This window comes from Lupinus angustifolius, chromosome LG11 (assembly GCF_001865875.1).
Source record: "Lupinus angustifolius cultivar Tanjil chromosome LG11, LupAngTanjil_v1.0, whole genome shotgun sequence".
Taxonomy (NCBI): domain Eukaryota; kingdom Viridiplantae; phylum Streptophyta; class Magnoliopsida; order Fabales; family Fabaceae; genus Lupinus; species Lupinus angustifolius.
The window spans coordinates 18,228,406-18,239,740 of NC_032019.1; the positions used below are offsets into that span (position 1 = coordinate 18,228,406).

General features: G+C 33.7%; 2 protein-coding genes across 2 annotated transcripts; both read right to left on the bottom strand.

The window, feature by feature from the left end:
• LOC109359791 (protein EIN4-like) lies at positions 3,734–5,063 on the bottom strand. The gene is made up of 3 exons (XM_019604487.1): positions 4,944–5,063; positions 4,557–4,704; positions 3,734–4,017 (listed from the first exon to the last, which is right to left on the bottom strand). The coding sequence occupies exons 1-3, from the start codon at positions 5,061–5,063 to the stop codon at positions 3,734–3,736; spliced, it is 552 nt and encodes a 183-aa protein (XP_019460032.1).
• Positions 9,803–10,472, bottom strand: LOC109360170 (zinc finger protein JAGGED-like). Its single transcript, XM_019604898.1, has one exon. It carries the CDS (start codon positions 10,359–10,361, stop codon positions 9,807–9,809), a length of 555 nt encoding a protein of 184 aa, XP_019460443.1. The 5' UTR covers positions 10,362–10,472; the 3' UTR covers positions 9,803–9,806.

Below are 11,335 nucleotides of genomic sequence, written 5' to 3' on the forward strand. Positions count from 1 at the left end.
GGCTGTCAAATCTGACCGTGGTGGTGAATACTATGGCATATATGATGGATCAGAGAGTGTGGAATTGTTCCGCAATACACTATGTCAGGCAAACTTAACATGAATGGTGTTGCTGAGCGACGAAACCAAACTCTTAAGGATATAGTGAGAAGTATGATTAGTCATTCTTCCTTACCAGAGTCTCTTTGGGGGGAAACTTTAAAGACCGCAATTTAAATCTTTAATAGGGTGCCAAGTAAAGTAGTTAACAAAATCCCATATGAACTTTGAACTAATAAAAGACCAAGCTGGAAACACTTTCACATTTGGGGTTGTCCAGTTGAGGCACGACCTTATAGACTGCATGAAAGAAACCTGGAATTTAGAACTGTTAGCTGAGACGAGAAATGCAAGATTTCTTGAGGAAGTTGATTTTGGGAAGGAAGAGAACATAATGAATGTTGTCTTTGAGGAAGAACCTGTCACTAATAGTGAACAAGTTCTTGTGCCTATTACCAATTAAGGAATAAATTCGATAATAGAAGATAATGTTCAGAAAATTGTCCCTGACAATATTTCAGAACAAGACAACAATGAGGTTCTCCCTCAAGTACCTATAGAACAAATTTGACAACCTCAAGAAGTAGAAGCGCCATTAAGGAGATCCACTAGAGATAAGAGAAGTGCAATTCCTGATGATTATATTGTATTTCTTCAAGAACATGCGGATGACATTGGGTTAACAGAAGACGATCCGTTGAACTTTTGTCAAGCCATGAAAAGTTCTAACTCTCAAAAGTGGATTGATGCCATGAAGGATGAGATGAATTCTATGCATGCTAATGACGTTTGGGATCTTGTCGAATTACATGAAGGTGCGAAATCTATTGGTTGCAAATGGATATTTAAAACCAAGGCGGATTTGAAAGGTAATATTGACAAATATAAAACTCGTCTAGTAGCTAAAGGTTTCACTCAGAAAGAAGGCATTGATTATAAATGAACATTTTCTCGAGTATCTTCGAAGGATTCTTTTAGAATAATATTGGCACTAGTGGCTCATTTTGATTTAGAGCTACATAAGATGGATGTTAAGACTGCATTTCTTAATGGTGACATTAATGAAACGATGTATATGGTACAACCATAAAATTTTGTGTTAGTTGGCTCAAAGTCTATGGTATGCAAAGTAAAGAAATCCATATATGGGCTTAAACAAGCTTCTCGTCAATGAAATCACAAATTTCATCAAGTTATTACCTTGTATGGTTTTGAGGCAATAAAGTTGAAGATTGTGTATACCATAAGTTCAGTGAGAGTAAATTTATCTTCCTGATATTATATGTCGATGATATACTGCTTGCTAGTAGTGACATGGGACTATTATATGAGACCAAGAGATTTCTAACGAATAATTTTGAAACGAAAGATCTTGGGGAAGCTTATTTTGTATTAGGTATTCAGATACTGAGAGATCGCTCTCAATATATCCTAAGGTTATCACAAGAAAACTATATAGATAAAGTCCTAGATAGATTTGACATGAAAGACAGTAAACTATGGGATACCCCTATAGCCAAGGGAGACAAGTTTAGTCTCGAACAGTGCCCCAACAATGACCTTGAAAGATACGAGATGCAAAAGATTCTTTATGCATCTACAGTAGGAAGTCTAATGTATGCTCAAGTTTACACACGTCCCGATATAGCATTTGTTGTGGGAGTTTTGGGTAGATATTTGAGTAATACAGGAATGCATCATTGGGAGACAATCAAACGTGTTATGTGTTACTTGAAGAGAACAAAGGAGTACATGCTCACTTATCGGAGGTTTGAGAATTTAGAGATCATTGGGTACTTTGACTCCAATTTTTCTGGATCTCTAGACAATAGATACTCCACCTCTAGATATGTGTTTGTATTGGCTGGAGGTGCTATCTCTTGGAAATCTGCGAAACAAACGCTTATAGCTCCTTCAACCATGGTTGCGGAGTTCATGGCTTGTTTTGAAACATCAGACCATGAGATATGGTTGCAGAATTTTGTCAGTGGCTTACGTGTGGTCGATGGTAATGAAATACTATTGAGGATTTATTGTGACAACAAGTCCGCGATTCTTTACTCCAACAACAATAGGAGTTCTACAAAGTCAAAATTCATTGACATAAAGTTTATGGTTGTTAAAGAAAGTGTTCAAAATGGATAAGTTTCCATAAAACATATATGGACAAATTTGATGCTAGTTGATCCACCGGCTAAGGGTTTGGTACCTAAAGTCTTTCATGAGCATGCTGCTCATATGGGTGTTGTTCCTTAGGGTACCTTAGTTCAGTGGGAGTTTATATGTTTTATGTTTTGCTTTGGATATTGTATATAGTTTTTATGTAGAATAAAGTTGATGGTTTATTGTTTCATTTTGAAATTGGTCATTATAACTATTATGTTACAATTAAAGACTTTGGATTGATCTCACTAAAGAATAAAGAAGGACCTGTTGGAAATACACATGTTTGAGATCATATTGCATGAAATTTCCATGTCACTCATCCATATTTGATCTATGTCATTGAGTATATTAATATGGTGATCATCGTGATCGAGTCACACTTAAATGTGATGAAAGTTGCGATGGTTCCATAGTTGTATATGAGATATACCATATTGTATTATGGAGAAGTCTAAATGTAAATAGCATACAAATGTGCGCCTAAAGAATCTGTGATATAATTGTTTTAGGAAGATATGAAGCCCAAGTGAGAGATTGGTAGAAATTTATAATTTCGAATTAAGGTGGACATCATATATTTGATACAATGATATCATCTATTTATTTCTGGGATTACATTATAAGTGATCTAATTACTCGCCCCCCTTAGATTTTTAAAAGCTAATAACAAATATGGGCTTAATGTGTGGATACCCATCAAGTTAACCCATATGTGATAATGGGAACCCTATAAGTTAACGCAAAAGGAAGGTTATGGTCCCGAACACACCAAATCAAATTCAGTTTTCTCTTCTCCCCATCAGAGTGAAAACACAAGTCCCAAAAGGAATCACGGATTTGGTTGAGGAAGGCCATCATACCACAAAAACTCTTTCAGAGATGTAGATCAAAGGAGCACATCCAGGAATATGGATTCAGGTATGACACTGCACTCTTTGTTTCATATATGTATGTGAGAATCATGAGATTCAAGATCTTAGGATTGATATTTCACCAATCATAAGGAATTCCCAACAAGTCTTAGCAGCAGATCTCTCTTTTACACATGTGTTTAATTAGGCTGGTTTGTTTTAGTTTATTACAAGTTAGTTTAGTTTGTTGCTTGGCTTACAAGCCATCTTAACTTTGTATATATTGTTCACATATTCATTCATTGTAAATCATCAATTCAATTCAATAACAAAAGATGAAATTCAGGCTTACATCTTCACAATGAGTTCACCTTTTAATGGCAAAACTCAACTCTATGTACATTCGAATCTTTTTATGTTGGAAATTAAGCCTTTGAATAAATTTTCCACACATACTTCCACAATTATTTCTCAGCAAAAATAAATACATTTCAACTATTTTTTAGCTTAATTAAGAGATCATGTATAACATTTATTAACATACATTCTATGCTAATATAGCTCACAAGAATGTGTTCTAATTCTACCAAGAATGTGTTCTAATTCTACCAAGAATGTGAATTAAAATGACTTAATTTCTTGATTGATGCATTGTTTTTAACATGCACCCTCAATTCTCATAGAATTTCATTTTCCTGCATCAGGATTCTTCTGAGTTCACTAGCAATTCCTTGTAACAAAACCGGTTTCCGGATAACTCCATTAATACCAATCTGCATGCATCTATCCCACAAATCTTCTGTGCTTGATGTCAACACAACAATCATAGGCCAAATTCGGCTTCTGAACTTCCGAATCCTTGTGGTGACTTCAAAGCTATCTAAATCAGGCATGTTAAGGACCAAAATAATGACTTGAAATGAATATCCAGTAGGTCCAATGACAGTGAGGCATTCGAATCCTGAAGAAATGGAAGTAACATACAGCACAACCAAATTTCTTTTCTTGATAAGCAAAATGCATTAAACTCCAACGGATGCTAATCCAATACAAGAGAAATATCAAGATTTGATATTTTTAGTATATAAAGAAATACAAGTTTTTGGTCATAACACCAATTTGCAAACACTAGCTAATTAGGTGATGTTTTTGCCAAAAACCAAATCCAAGTTCTAGCTTGGATCAAATTCATAATGTGCATAAAGCTAACAGTTTTTTGAGAAAAGATTAGATCATTCCTCATAATCCATAAGGTCCACACAACGACAAACCACAACATCCTCCACAAATCTGATCCTCTGCCACTAGAATGCATTGTATCATGGATTTGCAACAAATCTAATAACGAAGGTGGTAGGAGAGAAGTAACCGGTAGCCAAGAGTAAAAACATTTTCAAACAGAAGGAGGAAAATCATATAAGAGAAATAGATGTTCAACATATTCATCTTGATCACACAAATGGCACACTTGATATCTTCAACATTATAAATAACTTGTACCTTTGTTGGAATTCTTACTATAATGAGCTTCCAATCGAATGGCACAACCTAATTTCTGAAGCAACTTTTGGGTAACTACTCTATTTACATCATCATTGTCGGCCAACAGAACTTGCAAATCTCTCGACATAGAATTGAAATCAGTGTGCTATGAGATAAGGATGAATGTTTCAAACAAAAGAACCTAATTCAGTTATTTTGTCACAGAAGCTATGAAAATTTGGGGAAAGGTGAATCATATAAAGGCTTCTGAACTGAAGGAGTACCAAAAAGTCTTCAACTATATTTTCGAAGATATAACTTATATAGCATGAATTAGGATTCAAAATCAGTATTGTAATGCAGTTATTATCCACACACATAAATAACAGGCTATATGAAACTCACCTGGATTATCCTCTGGCAAATGCTGAAGCTCAATCTTCGCTCAACTCTATCACTAGTATCTTTCCTACCCCGAAGTCCTGAAGCAACTGAGCTCCTAACTTCAGAATTGATACTCCTCATCCCTATCTCAAACCTAATAATATTTTTTTGTATAACCATGCCTATCTTATCACCCTACAAGTAAGTAAGGAATCTCTTCTGGGATAAGTAGTTGTCAAGCCCACATGACAAGTATTATTCATAGGAATTGAATACTAATATTTTGGTTTACTTAGGGTCTATTAGAGTCTTATACCACGATAAACTTAGTCTCTAAGATGCCCACCCAATGTTGTCATTATTATTTTTCTGACTTCCACTTTTTGCAAAAAAACACGAAATACAAGAATGGTTAGAATATGTGAGATTCTATCATAATTAATCGATTAACACTATAATAAATTGATTAACTAGTTAGAAAATGACACGTTTTACATATTTAACACATGTTGAAATTGTTTTACAACATGTGATTATTAGTTTGTTAGTTAGTGAGGTAAATTTGTTACCTATTCATGTACTATAAATAAGGTTTTTTCATGCTTTGATGAATAATGAGAAATCATCATAATATTCATTTTACGTTTTCGCAATATGTTAAATTTTGGTATGAGCCATGAAAAAGGAAGTTTCTTGGTGACTCAAGAAGTATATCAAAAAAAGCTTAAAGAAAGAAGAATGAGAAACAAAGAGTGATAATATTCTCATTAATGAATTAAATTCTCATTACAAAATTGAATGAATTGCGATATACAGATTAGGAGAATACTCATTTATATACAACAGCTAGAAAACATAATTTGTTAACCAGATAATCGATTAACTTGTTGATTAATTGATTATAGAACACAAACTAACTGAAACAAACCGAAAAACTACTCAGTTAATCAATTAACTACAGTATTAATCAATTAATTACACTAATAATTGATTAACTTTTACACTGTTAATTTATTAACTACCATATTAATCAATTAACTATGAGAGAATCTCATATATCCTAATAATAATACCATCCCCATTGGCCCCACAATTTCAACCTTGGACCTAACACCAAAGCCCCTCTTGGTTTTAGTGGGTGATAGAAGTAATAATTAAACATAGGAGAAGATTGTTTTGCATGGAGAAATACTTTAATAGGTTGAAGGGCCTAAATTTTCAAATATAGTAGAGCACTTTTTACTACCACACGTTACATTGCATCTCATAAGTCCTATTTAGTACTATCACCACTCAAACAAGTCTCAAGAAGCTTCTACATAATATAAGTAATATCTAGAATAATATAATTTTTCTAGAACTATCTAAATACAAGATAAATATTATATCTTGTTACATGCTTGTAGAATTTACTAGAAAATTGTGGCACATTTCAACCGCTCCTATAACCACACATGCATTTGGCAAGGCAAGATGCATCCACAATAAGTTTCTGTTCATTTTTTAAATTATCATCTTGTATCATTGAGAATAATCCAAGGATTGAGTGCACTGGCCTCATCATTTTTTAAATTATCATCTTATACATTTACATGCATTATGAACGTATAAAGAGAAAAGCCGTGACTTATTTTAAAATTAAACTCAATTTTCATATTTACTTTATGAGTGGCATTTTATTTGCGAAATAAACATTAAAGCATGTTTGATAAATGGCAGATTTTGTTTGTGTTGGGAATTCTTCCTAATTGATGTGGAAGTAATACCAATGAATCTTGGTAGATGAACCATCGAGTAATTCAATGATGGTTATTCCAAGGTCTTGGAATTATTCCTTGAGTTTTGAGAATTATGATGTCTAACTTAAAAAGTTGGAGTAACACTTTTCAAAGTGTCTTGAAAAGTATGGCAACAATTTAATCCTCCACTATGTCTAAACATTCCTCCCCTTCACTATATATAGGTGACTTGTGAGGAAGAAACACAACAAGCAAGTGAGAAAAACAACATAAAGAAAAAGTGAGAGAGTTTATATCCATATAGTGTGAAATTTGTATTCCTAGTGAGATACTAGAGATTTGCATTTCCATTCTTTTTGGGTGAGATTGAGTGTTATCCTCTCTGTAAGAGATAGTCAAATATTATAATCATACTTTCTATAGTGAGAGTATTTGCTCCGGAAGAGGCAGAATACCTTCAAATATCCTAAAGAAGATTATATCACATTGACAAATAATGGTGAACCTCAAGACCTCAGAAGTTATGCAGACATCTGATAAAGAAGAGTAGATTAAAGTCATGGAAGATGAGATGAACTCTTACATGAGAACGACACTTATGATTTGGTAGAGTTTCTCAAAGGAAGAAAATCATTAAAAAAACAAATGGGTTTATATGCTAAAAGTTGAAGAAGGAAGCTAGAGACCAAGGTACAAAGCTCGGATTGTTGTGAAAGGATGCAATTAGAAGAAATGAGTTGATTTTGATGAGATATTCTCACCAATGGTGAAGTATTCCTCCATAAGAGTAGCATTGGGTCTAGCAGCTAGCCTAGACTTAGAATTTGAACAACTTGATGTCAAAACAGCTTTCTTACATGGAGACATCAAGGAAGAAATCTATATGGAGCAACCAGAAGGTTATGAAGAACCATGCAAGGAACACTTAGTGTGTCGTCTGAATAAGAGTTTATATGGTTTGAAACAACTCCCGAGACACTGGTACAAGAAGTTTGAATCCTTCATGACCAAATACAGTTTCAAGAAGACAACTGATAATCATTGTGTATTCATTAAAAGGTATGAAGATGAAAACTTTATTATCCTCCTCTTATATGTTGATGATATGTTAATCATTGGGCGTGACAAGACCAAGATTGCTTGTTTGAAGAATGATTTAAGCAAATCTTTTGCTATGAACTGGGTCCTGCAAAGCAGATCCTTGGATTAAGGATAATCAGAGATCGTTCCAAGAAGTTGTTATGACTATCACAAGAGAAGTACATTGAGAAAGTTCTCAAGAGATTCAACATGGATAAGGAAAGGCATGTCAGTGTTCCACTTGTTGGACATTTCAAGTTAACAACAATGCAATGTCCAACTAGTGATGAAGAAAGGAAAGAAATGAGCAAAATGCATTATTCCTCTGTGGTAGGAAGCCTAATGTATGCTATGATTTATACAAGACCAGATATTGCCCACACAATTGGAGTTGTGAGTCGGTTCTTGTCCAATCCCGACAAAGAACATTGGAATGCAGTAAAGTGGATATTGAGATATATGATGGGAACTAGCAAAAGATGTTTATGCTTTAATAATGAAGATCATATGTTAGTTGGATACACAGATGTTGACTCTACAGAAAATCTACATCAACTTATCTAACTACTTTTGTAGGGGGCTGTATCTTAGCAATCCAAGTTACAAAGATTATCGCATTATCAACAACTGAAGCAGAATATATTGCAGCATTTGAAGCTGGCAAGGAGATAAAATATATGAAAAACATCTTGCATGAGTTGGATGATGCTCAAGATAGATATGTTTTACACTATGATAACCAAAGGGCAATTCACCTAGCTAAGAATCTTACGTTTCATTCTCGGAAAAAACACATTGATTACGTTATCATTGGATATGAAATGTTTTGGAAGATGGTGAGTTGTAGCTAGAGAAAATTTATACAGATGACAACTGGTCCGACATAATGACCAAGACAGTTTCACCCAAGAAGCTAATAGATTGTTGCAGAGGTGCGGGACTGGTGATATCCATCAATTAATCCAGGAAGGGGGAGATTTGTTGGGAATCCTTCCTAATTGATATGGAAGCAAGACCAATGAATTTTGGTAGATAAACCATTGAGTATATTCAATGATAGTTATTCCAAAATCTTGGAATTATTCCTTGACTCTTGAGAATTATGAAGTCTAACTTAGAAAGTTGGAGTAACACTTTTCAAAGTGTCTTGAAAAGTATGACAACAATTTATCATTCACTATGTCTTTATAATGGAGTCTTCCTCCCCTTCAGTATACATAGGGGACTTGTGAGGAATAGATACAACAAACAAGTGAGAAAGAACAACATAGAGAGAAAGACATAGAGTTTATATCCACATAGTGTGAGATTTGTATTCTTAATGAGATACTAGAGAGTGTGTATTTCTATCCTTTTTGGGTGAGATTGAGTGTTATCCTCTTTGTTAGAGATAGTCAAATATTGTAATCATACTTTCTATAGTGGAGATATTTTCTGGACTAGGTCCCATGGTTGTTTCCTGAGGTTTTTCTACATTAAAATTTTTGGTGTCATTCTTCTACTCTTCTCTATTTTCTTTATCCACATGCCGCTTTCACAAGTGCTCATTTTACATCAGACAAAGGTGGAAATTTTCCCAACAGTTCGTAGTAATTCAGGTCAAGGAAAATGTACAGAAAATAACAGGAAAAACGAATAAAGGGAAAAGGCTTGGTGCCTAATAGATAAACAGACACACACTGAAAAACTTTATACAAACAAGAATATAAGACCTTAGTTTAAATTACCAAATTCATGTTCCGTGTCTTCAGAATATTAAAACCTTAATGTATACTTTATAATTTAGTAGCTTAGGATTACTTTATACTGCATATGTTCACCTTTCTAAATCTTCCGACCTACTCTACATGGAGAACTAATCCCAAGCTACCAAATTCATGTTCCTTGCCTTCAGAATATTAAAACCTTAGTCTAAATTAATATGCATCTAGGAAATTTATCTTATCCACAATATATAGCTACAGGAAAATAATAGTACATGTACATCTCCCGTCCCAAAAAGATTGTTAATTTTTACAGAGTTTTCCTTGCAGTTTCTAACCATCTTTTTGGGACATAAGTAGTTCTAGTTTGAGTATGGATAATGGCTAAGCCTAAGCTCCAAGTCCACAACTTCACCATCATTCTGAATCCCTTTTCTAACTTCATCAGTACTCACATGACTTGGACCAATTTGGAGAGTCAAATTGGGACCCAAAAGCTCTTGATAATTTGTACTCAAAGATTCATACCTTGTGGGATTTAGAAACTCATATTGAAAGGCATAAGCAGGTGGGTTTCTAGAATAATTAGGTGTTGAAGATGGTTGAAAATGGATGTCATAGTTTCTTTGAGACTCAAACATGGAGCAAAAAGTTGAGGTTTGAGGAATAAAAGAAGGGACCATAATGTATTCTTCTTTGGTAAATAAATTGTTTGGTGTTCCTTGTTTGGCTTTGGCTTTGTCTTTTCTATGAATATTCATGTGACCTCCTAAAGCTTGAGCATTGGTGAAGCCCCTCCTGCAGAATGTGCAATCATATGAACGTTTGGAACTTGTAGAATCATATTGGTCTTCTTTCTGATGATCAGTTTCTTCACTAGATGTCTCTGATGAACTTCCTCCAATCACTGACTTCATAGATAATGATTGAGTTTGTAATTCTTTTGTGTAGAAAATGGTTGAGAATGTACTAAACAAGATAGAGAAATTAAAGGGTTTTGGAGGATGCGCTAGGGTTTTTTAAGGTTGGATAAAGAGAGGTGTGATATAGAGACAAATAGAAACGGTTGGCTTTGTCATTGTGGTCTAAGTGGACTTCAATGAAGAAAATGTTACAATAATACTTGTTGAATGCTTAAAATAGAAAAATAATCACTCCACTCCAATAATTATCTATCCCAATTTATTGTCCTCATTCTTATTCTGCTCCACTTATATTTAGATATGTGAAGTTAATATATTATTTTAATAAAATAAAATTAAAATGATGTTTATTTTTGACTTGTTGACAAACACTAAATGATTCGGGACACAAGACAGAAACTTTTAAATGACATAGGATTCCCCTCCCCACTCCATGAAGAGGAACAACCTATCCTAGGAAACTTTGTTTCTAGATAATATTGGGAACACAATCTAAGACAGAGTATCTCTATTCCCACTCCACACCCTTTTTCTGTTCTTTTTCTTACCCACTTTACAAATATTCATCACATACTGATTTTATTTTAAAAGCAATTTTTTTTTATAAGTGATTATAAATTTAGTGCAAGAAGGGGTCTATAGAATGTAGAATATCATTACTGCTGAAAATATGACACTTGTTTGTGATATTGTATTGTACATACGTGAGTGTATATTATTATGTTTTGGCTTATTTAAGTTTTCAGTCTTTTAAATATTGTGCATTTTTTGTGTTAGTTGGTCTAAGTTTTTAATGACATGTTTGATGGTCAAGATAGGATAAGTATAAGATACGATAGTGTTGGTACAATTGAAGCATTTATTATCGGGTGACAATAAATTAAATAAAAGGTAGATAATAAATAAAAGAAAATAGCACAATAAATTGGTAAATGAGTTTCAACCAATTATACTAACATATTATTAGA

Coding starts and splice junctions, on each gene's coding strand:
- LOC109359791 (XM_019604487.1), bottom strand. CDS start 5,063: ATGAGGAGTATCAATTCTGAAGTTAGGAGCTCAGTTGCTTCAGGACTT. Junction 4,705..4,943: donor TTTGCCAGAGGATAATCCAG/GTGAGTTTCATA, acceptor CTTATCTCATAG/CACACTGATTTCAATTCTAT. Junction 4,018..4,556: donor TAGTAAGAATTCCAACAAAG/GTACAAGTTATT, acceptor CCATTTCTTCAG/GATTCGAATGCCTCACTGTC.
- LOC109360170 (XM_019604898.1), bottom strand. CDS start 10,361: ATGAAGTCAGTGATTGGAGGAAGTTCATCAGAGACATCTAGTGAAGAA.